This window comes from Argiope bruennichi, chromosome 8, assembly GCF_947563725.1.
Source record: "Argiope bruennichi chromosome 8, qqArgBrue1.1, whole genome shotgun sequence".
Lineage (NCBI taxonomy): Eukaryota > Metazoa > Arthropoda > Arachnida > Araneae > Araneidae > Argiope > Argiope bruennichi.
In genome coordinates, this window is record NC_079158.1 from 60,206,332 (window position 1) to 60,230,157 (window position 23,826).

A 23,826-nucleotide genomic window follows, 5' to 3' on the forward strand; every position below is an offset into this window, starting at 1 on the left:
AATCTGTTGTTAAAAACATTTAAAAATGGTTTTAAAAATATTAGCAAACTTTAAAAAAGAAAGCTGCAGGTAAATAATCGGGTATAATTAAAATGACAGGTTTTATACATTTAAAATCGTCAGTTAATCACGTGAACAATATTTTTCAGATATATTCTGGACAAATGCTACATTTTTGCTTAATTATGAATTAACACTTTAAAGAGCCATTTTTTTCTAGTCATATTATGTTAAAATATTTTGAGGCTTGAAATTAGAATAAGAAAACGGATTCATTTAGCTTATTAGATAAATATAATTTGATTAATTAATTAATTTGGTTAATTAATAATTAAGTAACAAATCAAGACACATCATTTTGTCTTAGATAAAGAACTGAAGCATCTAAGTTTCTGACTTACTAAAAAAATTGGTTAGAACTTATGCCAACCTACATAATTTCATAAAAAAGATTGATAAATTTGGCGGGAAGCATGCTTCCCAAAGCCCTAGACAGGGTTAAATAGAATTCTAATTAAAAATTTTAAAACAGGGTACTCATCTGCAGCATCGAAAGTGTATTGTTGTAAAATCTGGTTAATGCAGATCAAAACATCTGTCCTATAAAGTTCTATTCTTTCACCAGGCCTTTGTATCTAAGACAAAAATAATAATACAGCCAGATAATTGATAGGTAATTGTAATTCATTGTAATTCATAATTTAATTTCCATCTTTGAGAATTTTTGTCCAAATTTGCAAAAAAAAAAAAAAAAAAAAAAAAAAAATCATCATCAAAACAATGAGAAAAAGGAATACCGAACAGAAAGAGATAGAAACATTTATATATATATATCATTTTATACAACAAGAAAAAAAGACACATTAGTTTTAAAGAATGGATAACATTCAGTAATTGAATCAGACAGTTCTTAAATTTGATTTTTCTTTGTTTAGCGGCTTGATCTACAAAATTCAAACCCACGTATATATTCACTTTTTTATTTTCTCGTATATGAAATATAGATGGAGTGCTATAACACCTCGAAAATTTCGAACTCGATATTTTAACGAAATTTTATGTTTCAGAGTTCCTTGAGTTCCAAAACACAGATTTGACATTATGTCTGCCTCTCTGTCAGTCCGTCAGTCAATCTGTCTACGTTCTGTGAACACGGTAACCCCACAAAGGTTTCAGTTCATCAAATTTGATATGTAGATTATGATATGTAGATATGAAATTTGATATGTAGATATGAAATTTGATATGTAGATTATGATATGTAGATATGTAGATTATGAAATTTGACATGTAGATTATGATATGTAGATATGAAATTTGACATGTAGATTATGATATGTAGATATGAAATTTGACATGTAGATTATGATATGTAGATATGAAATTTGACATGTAGATTATGATATGTAGATATGAAATTTGACATGTAGATTATGATATGTAGATATGAAATTTAACATGTAGATTATGATATGTAGATATGAAATTTGACATGTAGATTATGATATGTAGATATGAAATTTGACATGTAGATTAAAATATGTAGATATGAAATTTGACATGTAGATTATAATATGTAGATATGAAATTTGATATGTAGATTTACTAACAAATCAGGTTTCTGAATCAAACTTTGAACGACCAAGATAACTGCAAAACACATTGAATTTGGTAGATAAAATTTACACACACACACAGGTTTAGCATCTAAAATATAGATTCTTATCAAATTGTGAACTAAATCTGTCACCGCTCGTTACTTTTGCATATATATAAACGCAATAAGCCTTAAACGTAAAGATTTGAATCAACGAAATTTGGTGTTTACCTTGTGATTATAATTGTAGTTTTATGTCAAATTTTGATGCTAATCGACAGGCAAAAAAAGCATCCAAAACACATATTATCGCGATGGATTCTGTAAAAATACTAGGCTCCTCCGAAAGATGTATACATCGTAACTATTGTTCACCAAGGCTGAGCAATGGTAAACGATGTATCGAAGGTCCAACTTTTTATGTAGAGAAGGGGAATAAGAACTTTATTGGGGAAAAAATGTGAGAAAGTTTCGAGGAGACCATTCTCGATGATTTTTGATTTGAGGTTAATGGTGGCCATGTTTCATTTAATTTTAATACATCTTATTTTCATCTGCATAACTTTTGAGCTGTTGTACAAATCGTATTTCAATATCTGGTAAATTGATTGTCTATGATTTCACCTAACATTTGAGCTTTTACGGTAAAGTAGGGCCGCGGTGGGCTGGTGGTTAGGTCTCGGCTCGTGAGCCGTAGGGTTACAGGTTCGAGACCTGATTACACCGAAGAATCGTCGCGTAAGGGGGTCTGTTGCACGTTAAATCCGTCAGGGCCAAATTTCCTCCTGCTGGTGTGGCGTGGTGTGGAGAAAGGAATGCCTGCTTAGGTGCCGTCCTCGTCATCTGACCGCGGTTCAAAATGACGAGCTCCGTCCCAAAATAGCCCTAGTATTGCTTTACAACGGGACGTTAATATAACTAAAACTAAATTAACCTTTACGAGAAAGTAAAAATGACTAAAGTTAATTTACTCCAACAGAATGTTTCTTGGGATTGAATTAGTGATATAAAATTAATGAATAAATAGCAAAATCAGTTAATTTACCGTACCTTTCTGTTTTGATTAACGACTGAGGCGATACGCTTTTAATCGCTAGAAAAAAAAGTTAATCAACAAAAATGTGAAAATGAAATTTCATTTGTACTTTATCAAAGGGAAACATAACACTTTTTTTATATCTGTAACAATGGAAAAAGAAAACATGCTAATGAATAATTAGAGATACAGAGTAAATGATTTGAATATTAACGTAAGAATAAAAATAATGTTGTAAATCTGGCTAGTGTTAAAAGATATTTGTAGCTTTTGTTTGTATTAAAGATTCGGAAGGAAAAATCTTTGGAAGTATGTGTTAGGTTAACTTATGTGCTCTAGCAAATTTGGAACAGATATACCTTGATGTATAAAAGCTTGAATTTTGGGGAAATTCTTAAATTTTTTAATTATTTCAAGATCAAACAAAATTTTGGAATATTTCCAAGATAAAGCACCAAATCATATTTCATTCAAATGACTTGCATAACACATTAAAATTTTAAAATTTATCTTTTCGGGATCATTCATTAAAATTTATGAATGATCTCGATAATATTCTTAGAATTTTTAATAATATTCTTAATTTTTATAACTTAAATATTTTTAAATATGCTTTGTAAAAATACCTTTTGTTTTGTAATGAAAATTAATCTATTTTCATTGTTTTTAAACATATTTAATCACGTGATTTACTTTTATTCTTGAATATTTAGGAAGAATAATTAGGTATATGATCTCCATAGTTTACATGACAAAAAGGACAATTGGAGTTACAGTACCATGAAAGTCATTGCGCAATTTGAGGATAGGTTATCCTTACACTAAGCTTAAAGTGCACTGTGATTGATATCATAGGAATTTTATTAAGAAAGTTCATACACGCAATAAAACTGAACAAATGTAAGTCTATTGAATAAATATGGTATTATTATATTATTACAATTTGAGATATAAAAATCTTTCGCCATGATCATTAAGTTATACACAAACAATTGAAATAAAATTAAGGGCAGTTAATTTTACGAGGGAAGCATTTGTTCAAGGAATGTAACTAGGTTTAAATATAAAATATTGGTATATTTCTTGTGACTAGGTATAAATATAAAATATTTATGTATTTCTAGTGACTAGGCATAAATATAAAATATTTATATATTTCTAATTCTAATTCTAAAAGAAGTATAATGTTCAAATTTTTATCAGTGAAAATATTTATATAAACATTTTAGGATTATTTAAAATTTCTTTCTTTGACAATGATTCTTAAATTCTCCAAATCTCTGAAATTTTAATTAGTTTAAGTTATTTAAATAAAATAAGATTAAAATTCCAAAGTCCGTGCGAAGTGGACGTTCCAAAGTACGTTTGTATGAAATTAAATAATATTAGGGTTCAACAATACATATCATAGAATGTTATTGGGCAGTTAAATCCATACACATACTCAGATAACTTTTATTAATAGTAAATATTTATATATATTATATCTTATTGCGTTTCAGCTCTTTCCGTCTCTGATAATGCTTTTAAATTCTTCATGGCTTTTACATATTATATGCTTTGATGTTTATTAACTTATCAGGTCTTTACTTAAAAGGAAAATTTTAAGCTTCTTTGTATATAATGCCAACGAGCCTAAAAGCGTTTTGCCGTAGATTACAAGGAGTAAACTGTGCGGTACCGAGTGAAAAATTGTACCATTAAAGTAAAGTAAAATTTACTCTTCCATTTATATTTCATCAGTCGCTTTAAGATTGCTAAGTACTTTAAATAAAAGCCTGCAAAGTAATGTACTGCTGTTTATACTCGTGTTAGCGGCAACTTTACATTTATGAAATTAAATTAAATTAATTTGTTGTACATTATGGCTGCATTTATTAGATTTTGAACTAATGTTTATTAATGTTTCTTTTAACGAAGGATGTCAGTTTTGTCGGCAGAATAAAACCTATTCATTAATAACTTGATGAGATTTAAAGGAAAATCCGAAATAGACTTACTATTTTTTCTAAATTTGATTCCGTAATTATTGCAATTTGGCGCATTTAAATATTTAATAAAATGGCGGCGATTTCTATTCATTATTAAGTAAACAAATTATTTATTTTCATCATATATAATTATTACTAATTCACAGCAATGCCCTTTATTTAAATAAAAAAACTAAACGTTTTAATGCTGAAATTCTGCCTTATTAAAATTAATAAATTGGGGCTGATAGAAAGCTTTCCTATTTATACACAATTTCAAATAAAAAAAAAATTAAAAAAAAAAACAGAATGAATCCAAATTTTGTGTAGATTGCGGAAAAATGAAGTTGCAAAAATGTTTAAAAAGAAAAGTCATCGAGAAAAAAGATTTTCAAGCTGTTGTAAAAACAAACAAACAAACAAAAAGATTAAATGAATTTGCGGAGGTGGATTCGTAAAGTTTCATTAATATTCGAGTGATAAAAACGCACATAAAAAATGAATGACATATAATATGAACTTTGCTGAACATATTTCTTTATTAATCAATTGTTGTATCTTGGGATTCAGTCAAAGTGTCAGACATTAAAGATGATGTGCGGATGGTTATGAGTGAGGATAGAACATGAGGTCTTGTGGTTCGTAGCCCAGTAACAGGACCACAATACAAAAGCAATTGTTAGCTGACTTATAAGCTATTCACTACAATGAAATAAAGACAATTATTTTAATTACCTTACATATAATCTGCTCTTTGTGTATACGAACTTTATTAACGGAGACTAGTCCCATAACATCACAGAGTTATCAAAAACGTAAATATATGGTTTATGGAATTTAATTAACACTTTTTTATTCCACTTATAGACTACACAAATATTAAACAGAATTCTTCGTCTATAATTTTCAACAATTTGGGAAAGTAACAAGATTAAGTATGAAATAAAACGGTTTGTATTTCTGAGCGGCAAAGTGATCTATTGTTGAAAATTTAACAAGAAAGTATTTAAAAAATATATATATCCAAATGTCGCGAAAGATTTGCGTGAATATTAAACTGGCATCATTTAAAAAAACAATTCTTTAATTTTAAAATTTTGTAAAATTTATTTTTGTTTTTTGATTGAATTTATAAAGGAAAAATGCCAAAATTTCGTTTAATTTTTAATTAATTAAAATTCTATGTAAAGTTTAAAAAATAGTACCGAAGGACACATTTCAGCCCACCAATTTATATATATATATATATATGTCAAATTTGGTAACTTTGTCAAACGATCTGATCGGTAGAATATTCCCGAGCACATGCGCAACTACACACACACACACACACACACACACACACACACACACACACACACACACACACACACACACACACACACACACACACACACGAAGTAATGCAACGTGAATGAACATGTTGCTTTGAATTTATTTTTATGATATTCTTTACTTAACGTGAAACTTTCCGTTAAAATTTAGTTTTAGGATATCATATAAGCAATTTTAAATATTTTGCTCTTCTAATTGGGTCCAGAATTACAGAACATCATACGCGAAATTTATTCAATATCTAATAATCTGAAATCTGCATAAGCACTTTTTTTTACACTTTTATTTGTATTTTTTAAAAATAATTTATTTTACTTTTTTTAATGAAAGCACAGCTTCTTTTAGATATTGCAGTTAAAATTACATACAACCAACTTACTATCTAATTAATTTTCAAATCAAAAGTTGTTTGTAAAAAAATGTGATATTCTAACCCATTAAAAAATTCGTGCGTTTTTCTTGTTTCTGTATCACAACTTTAAGTACTCTAATCAGTTTTAGTGAGAAATCAGCAGGAAAGATCTCCCGAAAACTTTTCTAATTACTCTCGAACCAAATCACAACTTCAAGCCATACTCACATAAAACTGTTGGTTTGGCTAGAATCTCGAATGCCCCGCCTAGTATTGGCGCACAATAGTTACGAAATATAGATCTTTGCATTTTTAACATTTTAATTCAATCTATCGAGAAAATATGTATTTTGGAATCCTTTTTCCTGCCCGATTGAAACCGAAATTTCACATGAAACTACATTTGTATTCACAAGACCCCATACCAAGTTTCAATGATTCAAGTCATTGCTTTTATGATTTATTGGGTTTAAATGCATGCGAGAGAGAGAGAGAGAGAGAGTACAAACTGACAGATAGTCATTTCTTTGTTTGATTTATTTCAAAATTTGACTAATATCTAAATTTCAGATGTTAAATATGCACACCAAATTTCGTCTATCTAGCTCTTTATGTTTTGTTGCTATCGAGTTCATTTGCATTAGAACAGCTGGATATACAAACTTCCCCTGAAGGGATTTCGTTCAATAGTTGGTAGAAATCTACAAATTTGGTCAAATTCCTAGATACCAAATTTTACGCGTCTAACTCGCGTTTTATAATCGTCGTGTTCACCGACAACCAGACAGATAAAGTGCCAAAATTGTAATGTTCGAATTTCGATTTCAAAGTTTTGAAACGTGATGATTTGCCAAAATTTTGTGTTAGAATTTTTATTTTTAACAATTGCAATTCTTTATCCATAGTTCGTATAAGAGAAAGCGAAAAAGAAATATATCCAGGTTGCATGGGACCTGTATTAATACTTTATTACGTCACAGTACCCTATCTGGATTTCGCTTAGAAAACAAAGGAAATATGTTTAAAAATGTGCAGCACATTTATACTTCGACACTCGCATATAAGTAAATTTCCACCCGACTTCGCGGATCTGGTTTTTACTGCCAACCTGGTGTCGTGGCGACGGAGTTGGCGATCCTAACTCACTCCGCCTGTAGTGTGGGCAACCCTTCCGGGAGCAGGCGGATCAGACATCCCGTGTCTTTCTCAGCATCACCATCCCGTCGTCATTCCCGCTCTGAAGCATCTCGCTCCACCCCTCGTGAAAAGACGGCGGGGGGTCAAGGGTCGTCGCCTCCCCCTCTCGGTTCGTCCTCCCCCTCAGCTCGGTGAATAATTAGTTTTCCAGTAGTTAGGTGTGGAAAAGACGGGGGGAAGGTAGAAAAAAGAAAAAAACGAAAAAGATTACGATGTGATGTTGTGATGCAGCGTTTTCCATTGTTGCGTTTTGTTTTCCCCATCTTTTTGCTATTGCTGGTGTCTGCAGACAATGTGGGTGAGTGTTGAAAATTCTTTCTTTGATTAACTTCTGCTTTTTGATAATTTATCAAAAGGAAGGTCTGTAACCTCGAGAAGCCGAGGCAGCATGTCGTTGGTACAAGCCATGTGCGATATTACGTCCGTTATGCGTCCAGAAACGCAATAACGCTTAGGTAAAATATTTCGTAAATTAATGGAATGAAGAAAATCGCATGATTTTTAAGCCAAGCAATTTTGGGAAAGTACATTAAAAAGCAGATATTAGACTATTCAACAGTTGATTGATATATTAAATATTTTTTTCCTTTTTTGCTCGAATTTTGATAATTATTTAAAAAAGAATGTTTTTAACGTCTTTAGTACTACTAAGCAGGTTACGCTATTACATTCGTTTCATGTTTGTAAATGCAACACGTTCTAGTGAATATGGATAAGAGAAAAATTGTACTAAATTTAAATTACATTGTTTTGGAAATTATATTCAGATGCAAAAAATTAAGAATTCGGTAGTTGATGGTTATGAAGAATTTCTCCCTTCCATCGAATTTTAAATTTTGTTTGTTTATTAAATGTAAATGTGTCATTTTGAAGTACTTCGAAATTTGTTGCAATTTTGTTTAAAAATGCAACACATTTAAAGATTAAATAAAATATCGAATATGGATAAGAGAAAAATTGTACTTAATTTAAATTGCATTATTTTGGGAAATATTTTCAGATGTAAAAACTGAGAATTTAGCAGTAGACTGTTATAGAGAATTTCTCACTTTTAATGAATTTTAAAATTTTGATAGTTTATTAAATAGAAGTATGTCATTTTGAAGTACTTATAAATTTGCTGTAAATGCAAGCCGTGTGCGACATTACGTCCGTTATGCGTTTCGAATTTTGATAATTTAAATCTTAAAATATAGCATACACTAATTAAATACAGAATACAGGAAAAGTTGCAATTTCTTAAAATTATGTACTTTTGGAAAATGTACTAAAAAGCAAAAAAACGAAAAATTTTTTTTGAAGAGTTCAGTAACTGATTGTTATGAAGAATTTATCACTTTTATCGAATTTTAAAATCTTGATAGTTGTGTAAACTCGAATCACTCAAAATTTTATTGTAAATGCAAACCATGTGCGATATTACGACCGTAATGAGTTAAAACTACGATAATTTGAAGTTTAAAACTATCGCATAAACTAATTACATGCAGAATATAGGAAAAGTTGCAGTTATTTAAAAATTATGTACTTTTTGAAAATAAAATAAAAAGCAAAAAATAAGAAAATTAAAGAGTTTAGTAATTGGTTATTACCAAGAGTTTCTCGCTTTCATCGAATTTTAAAATTTTGATAGTTGCGTAAATTTGAAGCCACAGAAGTTTAGTGTAAATGCAAGCCATTTACGATGGTACGATCATTATACTTTCCAGATCATGATAATTTAACTAGTAAAAATATTGCATAAAATAATTAAATACAGAATATAAGAAAAGTTGCAATTATTTATACTTGAAAAATATAATATTAAAGTAAAAGAAATGAGAAAATTAACGAGTTCACTATTGATTGATTGTTATGAAGAATTTCTCACTTTCATCGAAATTTAAAATGTTGATACTTTATTAAATGGAATTAAATTCTGTAAATGCAAGCCATGTGCGATATTGCATCCATTATGTGTTTGGAATTATGGTAATTTAAAGCTTAAAAATGTTGTATAAACTAATTAAATGCAGGATATAGAAAAAGTGGAAGTTACTTAAAATTATGAACTTTTAAAAAATGTGATAAAACGCAAAAAATGGGAAAGTTCAGTATTTGATTGTTAAAGTAAAGAAAATTTCTTTTTATCAGTTTTTTTATTATTTATGGAAAGAATGTGGCTAATATGGAAAGATCGAGGGACGTATCTTTAGTAAAAACCACATAAGATATTGTATTCATTAATATCTATTAGGACAATAAATTTAAAATACAAATAGAATATTGCATCAGATAATCAATTAAGAAGAAATGCCAAAAAAGTTGCAATTACTTTAAATGATATACTTATGGAAAAAGTTCTAAGAACTAAAGATTTTAAAATAATTTATTGATACTATAACAACAATAACTGATTGCTAGAATGAAGTGTCTATACATTTTATCGGGTTTCGTAATATATAAAAGAAGAACCTGAATAAAATGCAATAAAGCATATCATGCAATCTACGTTATCTATCTAGGATCGAAAAAAATTTAAAGCATAAATAAAATACTGCAAAATAAATTAAACAAGGAATTGTGAAAAAATATTCCGTTTAAAAAAATTTCCACTTTTATTAAAATGCATTGCAAGAATCAAAAATTTATAGATGTAATATAAATGTTTTTCATTTTTTAATCGAACATTAATATCTGATAATTTATCAAAAATAATAATATGAAAGAACGAATGACAAAGAAGCATGTTATTACTACAAGCTATTGGTTGCTGTTGTTTCAAATGAAACGAGTTTAAAGTTTTAATAAAGTATTGAATCAAATAAAATATAATTTCTCGAATTTATGCATTTTTGATAAAATATATTTTGATCAAAACTACAAGAACGCAGCAAGTGATGTTTGTGAGAAAAAATATAATTCTCTATTTTATTTGAATCCTTCGTTTTTTGATAAATTATCAAAAATAAAAACTGGGACACATTTTAGATGAAAGCATATTTAATAATAAGAATCTGTCGCGTCCATTTCTGTATCGAATGCAACACATTTAGTGCATAATGTGAGACGTGAAAAAATAGAATTAATTATTGAAAAATAATATTAACTGTACATTATGTCATTATCATCAAGCAACACATTTAGTGCGTAATGTGAGAAGTGAAAAAATAGAATTAATTATTGAAAAATAACATTAACTGTACATTATGTCATTATCATCAAGCAACACATTTAGTGCACAAGGTGCGACGTGAAAAAATCGAATTGGTTATTTAAAATTAACATTAACTGTACATTATGTCATTATCATCAAGCAACACATTTAGTGCGTAATGTGAGAAGTGAAAAAATAGAATTAATTATTGAAAAATAATATTAACTGTACATTATGTCATTATCATCAAGCAACACATTTAGTGCGTAATGTGAGAAGTGAAAAAATAGAATTAATTATTGAAAAATAACATTAACTGTACATTATGTCATTATCATCAAGCAACACATTTAGTGCGTAATGTGAGAAGTGAAAAAATAGAATTAATTATTGAAAAATAACATTAACTGTACATTATGTCATAATCATCAAGCAACACATTTAGTGCACAAGGTGCGACGTGAAAAAATCGAATTGGTTATTTACAATTAACATTAACTGTACATTATGTCATTATCATCAAGCAACACATTTAGTGCACAAGGTGCGACGTGAAAAAATCGAATTGGTTATTTAAAATTAACATTAACTGTACATTATGTCATTATCATCAAGCAACACATTTAGTGCACAAGGTGCGACGTGAAAAAATCGAATTGGTTATTTAAAATTAACATTAACTGTACATTATGTCATTATCATCAAGCAACACATTTAGTGCACAAGGTGCGACGTGAAAAAATCGAATTGGTTATTTAAAATTAACATTAACTGTACATTATGTCATTATCATCAAGCAACACATTTAGTGCACAAGGTGCGACGTGAAAAAATCGAATTGGTTATTTAAAATTAACACTAGCAGTAAATTATGTCTTTATCGTCAAGCAAACAAAAGAAGAAAATTTTCGAAAATGTTACAGAAATTTTTTACTCCTCAATGTTAATTAGAATAAAAAAATGATTATATATATGATATTAAATAATATATGCATCATTTTGATGAAGTTTCAACAAATTTTGCTTAAAGAAATGCGTATAATATCATAAACAAACATTGATTGCAATTAAAAAGCAAATCATGAGTAATATTTCAAATGTGCAACTTTATCTAGCAAGGTAGAAATAATTGTTTCAAATAATATTATTACAATACATGATGCTGAAATGCTCAGGAATATTTTAAAGACATAAAATAAAACTGAAGTTTGAATATGGCACACCTACCATACGCACTTCTGTTTATATATGCCATAGAAACTAATGGAATTTTCTTAAATGGTGAATTAAATAAACTGTTGCCAATGCAATAGTGAATAATCATTAATGTTATTTACAATAAATCAGCTAAAATATCTTAAAATCAGGAATAGAAAATCTATAGTGTCATAAATCTGTATTATCTGAAACTGTAGAATTGGAATTATTCGTTTATTACGATAATGTTATTAATATTACTTAAAATTATGCAATCAATATGAAATAAAAATTATTTTATTTTATATACTTTTTATAAAATGAGTTGTGTATCGAATATTTCATTGCAACAAATGATAGTTATTTTGATATAAAAGGTTCAATATTCATTAAAGACCGTAGAAATTGTATTCCACAAATACTTGAAATTGTATTCACCATAAAAATTGTATTTTTGTTTTTTGAAATACGCAAAAATAAGTAGTATAATTTCGAAATTCAAGTTGCGGCGTTGCATATGCAATGTCCAATTTCTATACAACTCATTCATGCATGCAACATACTCCTGCTAAGAATACTATTTTAATTACGCATAGTTAATGATATATTATTTTAACATATTTTTAAGAATGTTTTACATACTCATTTGAAAATTTTACGCAATAGTTAAAATTTAAATTTGAACAAAAAAGTATGATAAGATTTTGGTATCAAATTTAAATATGATGAATAAAAAAAATATGATAAATTTAGAGTTGTATTGGACAAAAATGTCAAGATTTATATGAAATCTATAAAATTTTTCATTTTTTGAATCTTTCGCTTTGCAATAATTTAATGAAATATTATGTATAACATCAAATCTCAAAATAATATTTACTCTATTCGTTGGATCGAGCGCATGCGATAGTTTAAAAACTACATCATCGAACGAAAACTTTAGTTCGCAAATAATGTAATGCGTTATATAATTGATTCAATCAACAAATGAAAATACTGAGGTTAATAAAAAATTTGCATTTAATATCACTTATGTATTTTTGATAAATTATCCCATAGTAGATGTGGAACTTATAATAAATAATAAATATTAGATTTGATGATTCATGTTTTTAATTTATGCATCGAAAAGAATACATGTGAAATCGAAATTCCAAGCGGCATGTCATTGGTTTCCTTGATGAAAACGTATTTTTTTTTTTTTGACTGTAGAATTTGAATGAAACACTTTTAAAATTTAAAAATATATTAAGTAATATGCTAAAATCATTTATTTTTTATTTTTGTTTTTTGATAAAGCAAGTGGAAAATTCGTAATTTGCCAATTGGTAAAAATAGCAAATAAGTATAGTTAATCGCATTCTTTTTAACATATATCGATGAATTTTCTTGAAGTTCTTGAAGCTTGTTGTGTTTTCTTTTTTTAAAAATTTATTTATGAAAAAAGTAAAAAAAAAAAAAAAAAAAAATCAAAGAAAAATCGTGAAATTTGGTTTTTATTTTCTAATCTCTATTCACATTCTAGAATTTAAAATCATCAAATATTTCTACAAAATGAAGGTATTTTGCGAATGTTAGAAATTAGTCCAAAGAATTGAACAGGATTAAAGAAATTTCCAGTTAATGAAAAAGTTTTATAGATTCATTCCAATTAATTATAATATTTACTGAATTCTTAATATGCTATATTTATTATTAAAGAGAAAATATTAACATTTAAACTCTTTTTGGTTTAAAGTTGTCTTCAGAAAAATAATCCATTCTTAATAATGAAAGTACCATTTCAAAAAATTATAAGCATATGTTTCTGTATTTGAAAATAAAATTTCTTTTCAGAGTTCTTCATACCAATAAGTATTTTTAACATCGAATCAAATGATATTAGTTCTAATTTTAGTCAAGTCAATGAATAACAGATGTTTTCAAGTTCATGAACAAGAGTGTGAAATTGTTAGTGATATTGATTAAATAAATTTATTTGAAAATTCGTGTCTTAATGCCATTTATATTACCAAATTTTTTAAAATTCTTTATTCCTTGAGGAATATTTCGAGTCAAGTATTTTTCGACGGAAAAATAAACTCCTTATATCATTTCAGTTTCTCCAGCATTTTTTTTTCTTCTTCATATACAAAGTATTCAAAGAGAAAGTGTTGAAAATCGACACACAAAGAAAAAAAATAGAATTTGAGAATTTAATAGATTTTTCTCGTTTCAAAGCTTCTGAGTTCGAAAAGCACATTTTTGGAAACATATGTCTCTATGAACGTAATTATTTAAAATCTGTTTAACCCTTTCTGGAGCCGTGGGAAGTATGCTTCCCATCAAATGTATCAATCTTTGTATGAAATTGTGTAGGTTGGCATAAGTTCTGACAAATTATTTTATTAAGTCAGAAACTTAGATGCTTCAGTTCTTTATCTCAGACAAAATGATGTGTCTTGATTTGTTGCTTAATTATTAATGAACCAAATTAATTAATTAATCAAATTAAATTTATCTAATAAGCTAAATGAATCCCTTTTCTTCTTCTAATTTCAAGCATAGAAACATTTTAACATCATATGACTAGAAAAAAATGCCCTTTAAAGGGTTAAGTTAAAAGGATGGAATTACACGTTTGGACTTTACACCAAATTAATCGTAACAAGCACAGTGAAAAAAAATGTCTTTTTCTGACTGATGGAGGTATGAAAAGTTTAGATTAATCAAAATCACGAATTCGAGTGAATTTGACGATTACAATATTTTCCCTTTGTATACGAGTAAGTAAAAATCAAATTGAAAAAATGCCATGTGCAGGAAATATGAATGAGACGTAAAATTTATTATTTACTTGATTACTGACAGCAATGATAAGTGCCGTGAAACTGTAAACCCACTCTAATAAATGGTCCAAGAATTTTTGAAACGAATACCGATCAAATATCAACAAATATATGAAATTTCCTTTGACTTGAGTGTAAAAGATAACAAACAAAAGAATTTGCGTGCTGCTACAAACTTCACATCTGATGTGAAGGATATTCATTACAACTGATTACATAATGTAATATCTGCTTAAGAGCAATAAAGCTATTGCCTAGGAGGCACATTTCCTGTGCATTTTGCAAAGATTACGTTCATTATTTCGTATGAACGCTCATTATCTGGGAAACCAAGCTCAATTTGGCAGTTTCTTCGCCCCCTTCCTCTTTTTTTTTTTTTTGTGAAACCGTGTCTTTTCAGAGAAAATATTTAGATACTAATCATATATCTATTACAGATGAATATTTTTCAATTTTATCTACATATCAAGTGGTCATTTAAATTTAAAAAAAATCATAAATGCATTTAGTTTAACACGTTGTTCGAAACAATCTGCTATATTAAAGCATTCGTTTCTCGTTTATCTGTTATTATTTATGTATTTGAACTTTGATTCAGCTTTACTATGGTGAAATCGGGTCCGAGATGGCAATATATTGCATTGTTAACATGAGATTGGTTTGGTTATATTAACGTCCCGTTTGAAGCAACACTAGGGCTATTTTGGGACGGGCCTCGTAATTTTGAACCGTGGTCAGATGACGAGGACGACACCTGAGCCGGCACCCCCTCTACACACCACACCACACCAGCGGGAGGACGTTTGGTCATGACGGATTTAACGTGCAACAGACCCCCTTACACGACGGTTCTTCGGTGGAATCGGGTCACGAACCTGAAACCCTCAGGTTCCGAAGCCGAGACTTTACCTCCAGGCCACCGCGGCCCTGTCAACATGAAAACAGATACGAAAAGGCTCTAATAGTTAGTTATAAATGTTATTTGTGTAAAATCGCGATTAAAAAGCAAAACCTTATCTAAATATAAAATTGGATCCAAATCGTTGAAGCCGTTTCTGAGATACAAGAAATAAATAAATAAATGTAGATACGAGTATATTTATATATACAAGAAGTGCTCGTTTAGAGATAAAAGATTTAGATATTAATGCAATACTATCTAAATTTCTAAGTTTCATTTTAAATGTAATTCGTAGGTAGTAATATTATCTAATCAAAGAAATTGAATTTGAATCAGAACTTAAAAAATATATTGAATCTTGGTAAATAATTATTTGAAAAAAATAACCTACAGAAGATAGATAGCTGATTTATAGTTATATATAAATACGGCATGGAAAAATTCCAACTTCATTATAAAAGCATATCTATTTGTTTTTGTATATGTTATAATTCTAGAATAGAACTTAATGTCAGAGGACTCCAGTTAAGGTTTAAGCAATATCTATATAAGAAATTTCCAGACTGATGAATTATTAATATTGAGGAAAGTTTTCGAATTTGCTCCCTTTCTCTATTTTTTTTTTTTTTTTCCCTAACCGCTTAGAAGAATCTAGATAAATATTGTTATTTCCCGATCTTCCCCCAAAGAATAATTCGACATTGAGTAATTCGAAGTTGATATCTCTATAGGGATAATTCAAATTCTTCGAATATCTGATCCATAAGAAATGATAAACGTTAAAATAATTGATGAAGAAAAAATAAGGTTGAAATTTTATTCTGAATGTTTTAAAGCAAAATATTTTAGAAATTAATTTTTTTTTCATTTAGTAGAGAAAAATAAGCAATAAATATTCTCCTTTCCTATTTTTTTATGAAATATAAGAATGTTCTATGTTGAAGTTTATTTCAGTATAATAAATAATTCGAATTCCTTGAATTTTTTGAAAAAAATTATTCTCTGTAAGAATTATCTTATAAAGAAACATCACACTGAAATATTAGAAAGAAAATTGACCACTTTTCTTTTTTATTTCTGTAAATGATCCAAAGTTACTTTACCGTCTGCGTGCTAAATTCAAATGATTAAAATTAGAAGAAGAATGCAAACAGAAAAAGATTTAACGCAAACGATAAACATAGGAATAAATAAAATACTGAAAGCATGATTTATATATTATAATACGAAGCTTAAAAATCTTATTTTACTTATGACTAATGTATTTATTTGTTCATAATGTTTTCGTATAGACCATACATAATACCATATGGAAATATAAGAAATAAAAAATAGGAGTCCTATAGCAGGATTTAATCGGAAAGACAAGAGAAATGTTAACATTTTTAGTCCCTTTTTTTGTAAAAATGATCAAAAGTTATTTTATCGTTTGGTGGAGAAATTCGAATTTTTAAAAATAAAAGTATATATTTCAAATATATGATAAATATATATTTAACATAAGAAAGCATAATTGAAATATTATACCATGAGACTTAAAAAAAAAGACCTATTAAATTTATTATAAAACAATATTTTTTTTCGCATTTATATTAATTACTGTGGCAATTTATTTATAATTTTAAAGGCAATATTTTTTGTTTATAATATTTCCGTATACACCACATACTGTATGGAAAATATAAGAGATAGAAATAATGGGAGTCCTATTAGAGGACTTATTCGAAAAGGCAAGATAAATGTGCGGGAGCATAAAGAAGAGACAAACATATGAGAACAAAATGCATTTTATTGATTATTAGTATAATAAAGATTAAAAAGGGTTCGAAATTTCTATCATCAACTGTAACTCACATTGTATATCGTTGGCAGATTAAATAGTGAACATTCTTGAAATTGTTTGGCCTGTCTTAGATGGCCATTACGCATTAGATGCGCACGAAAAAATCTGTTACATAATCTATGGATTTGTCAAATGACAAACTTTTTGAGCAATCTATAAAAAATAATCCACACAAAGTTAGTTTCATGATTGATTGTTCAGAAATATAAGAGAGTCTTTTGTTGACTATAGGAACAATATAAATTTATCAGGATCGATGTTCGAAATTACCCACGCTAGCTCTAATAGATGTCCTTCATCGTCGGCATATATAATAGCGGACATTTATGAAAATCATCGCAGAATGATTTCAAAAAATGCGAATGAGTGCCATAAAATCCTTTCAAAATCCATGAATTTGTCGAATGCCAAAGTTTTCAGGCGTATCCAAAATGGTAATCACAATCAAAATGGCTAGGTGATTACGTCGATTAATGTAAGTGCATAATCTTGTTGCACTTACATTAATCGACGTAGTTGCTCATATTATCATTATTTTATCAAAATATTATATGTCAGATTTGTCCATAACGTTATTTTGAAGCAAAATATAACATCTGTATACCACAAAATGCCATATTTTTAAAGACATTCCAATTATTGATCAAAATTTCATACGCTTTTCTATTTTTCTTTTAATTAATAGACAGTATTTTTCACAATCTTGATAATATATCACCCGCAAGTGTAAATTAACATCATGCTAAAAAAAGTGGATTTACCTATCTATCTTTTATGAATTTTATTTCTGTTGTTCATAGTAATGTCACTGCTAAACTTCTTGTTCATTCAAAAGTTATATTTTATAAAACTTTTTTCTTTTCTTAATATTATTACTACTTGACGACTCCGATCCTCTTGAGGAACATGAAAAAATCTAAATGACGGGACTGTCGCTACAATATTGGTGGAAACTAAGGTTGAATACTAAGAGTCATCACCAGACACGGTACAACCCCTCCATTCGGAGGCACGTCCAGTCATCCGTAGGGGGAAAACTACTCCACATCATTTCCGTATACATTTGGGTGACGAAAACCACCCACCATACCGAAAGTTTCTCATCCTGTTATTTGAAATGCCTCTGTAGGCACTTATTTAAACTGTAAAACTTCGGCCATCGATATAAATAAACACTGTGTATCAGATTTATTTTCGTATACGAAATGTAGAGCAAGTATTGTAATAATCCTAAAAAAATTGAATTCCAGATTTTGAAGACTCTTTACGTTTCCGACATGTCTGAATTTGAAAAACACTTTTTTTTGTATTATGTCTGCCTATCTGTCTGGGAATACGATGACTTAAGCAAAATGGACTAAAATGACTTTAAGCTAAATGGATGAAATTTGCTACATGGACATACAACAGCATTTGCAGAATTTTACCGAAGTTAAAATAAAATCTATTCACAAGAAATAAATTTATCTTGCTATTCGAGTATAAGAGGATTAGATATCTGGAAAGCACTTAAAGCTAGATAGATAAAATTTGGAATACTGGTTTAGCATTTAAATATAGCTTCTTATCAAATTTTGTTCAAATTAGTCAAAGGGTTAATCGTTTGTTGTATTACTTTTTACATGTATATAAATGTAATAACTCATAAACACGATGAATTAAATAAATGCTCCTTATCAAATTTTGGTTTCATTCGGTCGGCGAAAAAACCATTTAAAATGCATATTCGCATGTTATATTCAATAAAAATGCTGGATTCACGCCAAAAGTTTATATTTCGTAACTACTTTCCTCAATGCAAAGCATTTGTCTTTGAATAAAGAGACAAATGCTATGCAAAAGACAAATGCTATGCAAAGCATTTGTCTCTTTATTCAGAGTCCGAAATTTTATGCAGGGGGATAAGAGCTATATTGTAAAATATGTGAGAAAAATTCGGGGGCCACTCCATTTTATATATTTTCCTTAGCTTAGATATTGACAGTGTTGCAAAAATATTTTTCAAAACAATGCAATTAAAAAAATACTTCAAAAAGAAGTTACATACAATTTTAAATTTCGAATCAGCATCTTCGTTGATTTTCAAACATATTTAATAATAAATATATAATATAAATTTCTAGTAGTTTTATCAATAGAAAATTTTGTGAATGTTGAAATGATAATTAAACGGGGGTAAAATATCATAACTTTCCACCTAACAACTTCCATTCTCACCAAGTCAGCTCGGTAATAACGTTCGTCCAAAAACGAATTTGAAATAAGGTGTGCAATTAACGATCAACAATGTTCAACGTTTCAACTTTCATGAAATAAGTGATAAAAGTAAAAAATAAAAAAAAATAAAGTAAGTTTAATTTGAATAACATTTAAAAAAATTATCTGTGAACCTTTTCCTCGAAGATTTCCTTCCAATAACAACAACAACAAAGAATATTATTTCTGTCAAGGCTACAAGAAATGTAAATAAAACTTGTAAACAAACAGTGAACTGTTAAAAACAGTTTTAAGTAAATTACAAAGTAGAGAATAAAATAAGCATTAAAAAGTGGATGGAAAAATCAGTTTTTCAAAGCTTTCAAAATGAAATATATTCTAAACATTTTTTTATTTTTTATTATGAATTTAAAACGATACGAATTAAATTTCTAGTTTTCTTTATCTATTAGAAGAAATATATTTCGTAGAAAGGTTTGATATTTTGCAAGAGAAACTTAAAAACGAATTAAACATTAAAAAAAAGATTGAAATATTAATGTTTTGAGCTTTTAAGAACGAAAAATCTCTTTAAATATTTATTTTTCGCATTTGGAATTCAAATAACAATTTCTATATTTACTTTTTGTAATAGCATCTATTGAAAAGTATATTTTCATTTGCTTTATAAACATATAAATATATATAGGTATGAAAATCTTCTAGTGGTTGCCTTAAGAAAATTTAAATATTAAAAACAGAATTAAACTACTAACTTGTAGAGAATCTTTAAAAATGAAACACTTAATAAATATTTATTTTCCGATATTGTTGAAATAGTAATAATTCAAAATATTTTCTTTTACGTGGCATTATTTGTTATTCGAATAATGTTCTCTAACTTTGATATAAAATATAACTTAATCTTTAGAATTTATTTTTGAAAATTTCAACTGGAATTTTTTTTTAGTATTTAAAATTTAAGAGAACGATATAATTTAAATCTTGAATGTTTACAGATTAGAAATTGAAAAAAAAGTTATTTCATTAATTCTTTATTTTAAATTTCAAAAGAAATAAAGATATCTTTAGAGGAAAGCTTTCTTTACATTTCTGTTATATATTGAAAATAAATATTTAATCTTATTTTAAAGTATCTTATATTTGGATGAGCAAATTATTCCTTAATATTTTACCTTTCTAAGAGCTAAACGGCTTTTATGTTTCTTTGTTCAGTTAAAAAAACTATTTCCTTCTGTATGGCCATTATCTTAATTTCTTGTAAAAATATTATTACGTGTCAAGTGCTTTGATTAATTAGATATTTTATCGATTTAATTATTTTAAAATCTACAAATATCAAAATCGTTGGGTGCTTAAAAGATTAAACATCGAGAAAAATTATTTCTGATTCGTTAACGGAATCTTTTTAAGTCATTAGACATTATAATTTATAAAATTTATATAAGCTTTAAATGGGATAGTGCAAATTACTTTATTAGTGAATTTTTATAATCTCCAATACTTGCGCAATGGCTGTATCTCATGATCATTGTCGAATATAGGGGGCATTTCCTTAACGAAGTGTATCTATACTGTTCGTGAGCACATATCCTGAGCTCCTGTTTGGAAAAAATAGAAAATTCTACGCATGAAAAATCAGGAAACAGTTTCCTTGAATAGTCATCTATTTATTCACGTCGATCCTTCTTATTTTTATACAATTTCCGATAAGCAATTTCAAATCACGGTTACAAATAATTTCTGAAGACAAATATGTTTTCTTCATGAACTACTAATTTCATGAGAAACTCGCTGGATTTCTGCGTGATCGTTAAAATAAATTGCTCTGCTCTTTTCGCGAACTCTACTGATCGCTCCTACTCCACGTGAACGTCTACTTTTTTTGACTGCGAAAAAAACAAGAAATCTCTTTTGCATAACTTTCAAGATCACGGGAATGTGCTGCCATCTAGAGTTAGGAAGGGGAAATAATCCCGACAATCGTAAAAATGTATCACCTTCACATCAGTAATCAAGGAGGGTCCTCATCACCGAAGATAATTTTCTATTTAAAAAATAATAATAGAAAACAAAAGCATGTGACACTACTGATAGATGCTATTATTATATAGCTTGAAAGGTTGAAAAAGTGAAATATTTCTTTTTATACTCCCTGTTAAAATTATTTATCCTTTCCACTGTAATCCTAATTTGAATGACATGTGAAAACATTTCGGACAGATACTTTTTTTCATGTGCAATTTTAACTAAATGGCAGTGGTCTACCACAAACTTTTTCGCACATTCCCTAAAAAATTTTGTGCCAAACGGTTTGAAAAAAAAAAAAAAAAAAAAAAAACGCTTCTTAAACACTAATTCGATTTATTGCCAAAGGACTCGCTAAGAATCACACGATAGATTCAGTAAAAATGTTAAATTTACGCCAAATCTTAATATTTCGCAGCTATTGTACGCCAATGCTATGAAAAATTTCTCTACCTAACGACAATATTTTTGCGGGAACTGGGGGATAACATCTTCATTAGAGAATATGCGAGAAAGTTTCGGGGAGATTACACTAGCTGATTTTATAACCAAAGGGTATAATTTTTAATTTTTTTAGATATATTTTATTAATCTGTTCTATTTTTCTGAAAAATTTTCATGGTGCACTGAAAAGATACATCTACGAATTTTGGGATAGAACTTTTTCAGACTAATCAATTTAATATACAATTTCAATCAGATCTACAATTTTATTGCTAAGACTAACTACCACATTTCATTCGTCTATTTCGTTCTGTTTTTGCGGTATCTGAATATGAGTGATCCTTTAAACAAGCAAACGAAAAGCTAAACTATCTACTCTTTAATGGGGCTAGTATTAGATTTAATAAAAGTTTTGATTTACAAATCGTAAAAAATATTTTATTTATCCAGTTTGCTGCATTTTGAGCGATTAATTTCATGCGTATTTTCGGCCGCGGTGGCCTGGTAGTAAAGTCTCAGCTTCGGAACCAGAGGGTTTTAGGGTCGAGACACGATTCTACCAAAGAACTGTCGTATAACCGGGTCTAGTACGCGTTAAATCCGTCGGGGCCAAACGTCCTCCCGTGGTGTGGTGTGAAAGTTTGGAGAGGAGTGACAGCTCAGATGTCATCCTCGTCATCTCACCACTGTTCAAATTTACGAGGACCGTCCCAAAATAGCCTTAGCGTTGCTTTAAAAAACGGGACGTTAATATAACTAAACCAAACTAAACTTCATGTGTATTTTGGATACATCGATGTAATTCTTGGTGACTTAATTTAATACGAATACATAATTTTGGTGAATCTGCAGACTGATAGACTAAAATATACATTGGGTGTAAAAACTGTGTGCCAAATTTTATCCATCTAGCTCTTTTGGATTTATAATTTTCTTAATCACTTGCAGCTGAACACACAAATTTCTCATGAATGGATTTCTGCCAAAATGTGATGAAAATCTAAAAATGTAGCGAGGAGATAACATTAAATGTCATCCATCCAGATTATTGCATTTTTGAATAATCATATTCAAAGATAAAATAAATTCAAAATTTTATAAATATATTTCAGAGAATAGTCTGAATGGTACAGATTCAACAAAATCTTGTTAGCGAATACTTTAATGAATGCAATATTTTCTCATAGTATATGCCCTCCCGCTGGTGTAGTGTGCGGAAGTTTGGAGAAGGACGTTCCTGCTCAAGTGTCGTCCTCGTCATCTGACCGTGGTTTAAATTTAAGAGATCCGCCCCAAAATAGCCCTAGTGTTGCTTTAAAAAATGGGACATTAATATAATTGAACTGAACTGAACTGAACTTCCCATAGTATATTTTTTATATAAGCATGTCGAACGATAATTTTAAAACTTAATCTTGTTTATATATGAAAAAATTAAAAGGTAAATAGAATTAGAAACGAATAGAAATGTAATATTACTTAATATTAAGGAAATGTGCATTAATAATAAAATATTTCGTTTTTATCATGAAGCGAAATGCATCTACTAAAAGTTATCATTTATTGTAAAAAAAAAAAAAAATGAATAATGAAATTCTGCGGAAAATGAAGGATGATGCCATTCGAGATACTAAATTACCGAATAAATTTAAATAAAAATTTATAAAGAAAAAGTTTTAAAAATATATATTATACGCCATTTTATAAAATAATATTCTAAAGCAGTCTCAAGTCTGAAGCTCAAT

At 28.4% G+C, this 23,826-nt stretch overlaps 1 protein-coding gene across 1 annotated transcript in view; it reads left to right on the forward strand.

Annotated features, from left to right (window-relative positions):
* The first annotated feature begins 7,705 nt into the window (after window positions 1-7,705).
* The window catches only part of LOC129981290 (low-density lipoprotein receptor-related protein 4-like), a 733,213-nt gene continuing 717,092 nt past the window's right edge, over window positions 7,706-23,826 (forward strand). The window contains exon 1 of the mRNA XM_056092063.1: window positions 7,706-7,785. Within this exon, the coding sequence (XP_055948038.1) occupies window positions 7,713-7,785 (73 nt within the window). The 5' untranslated portion in view covers window positions 7,706-7,712. The remainder of the gene's footprint in view (window positions 7,786-23,826) is intronic.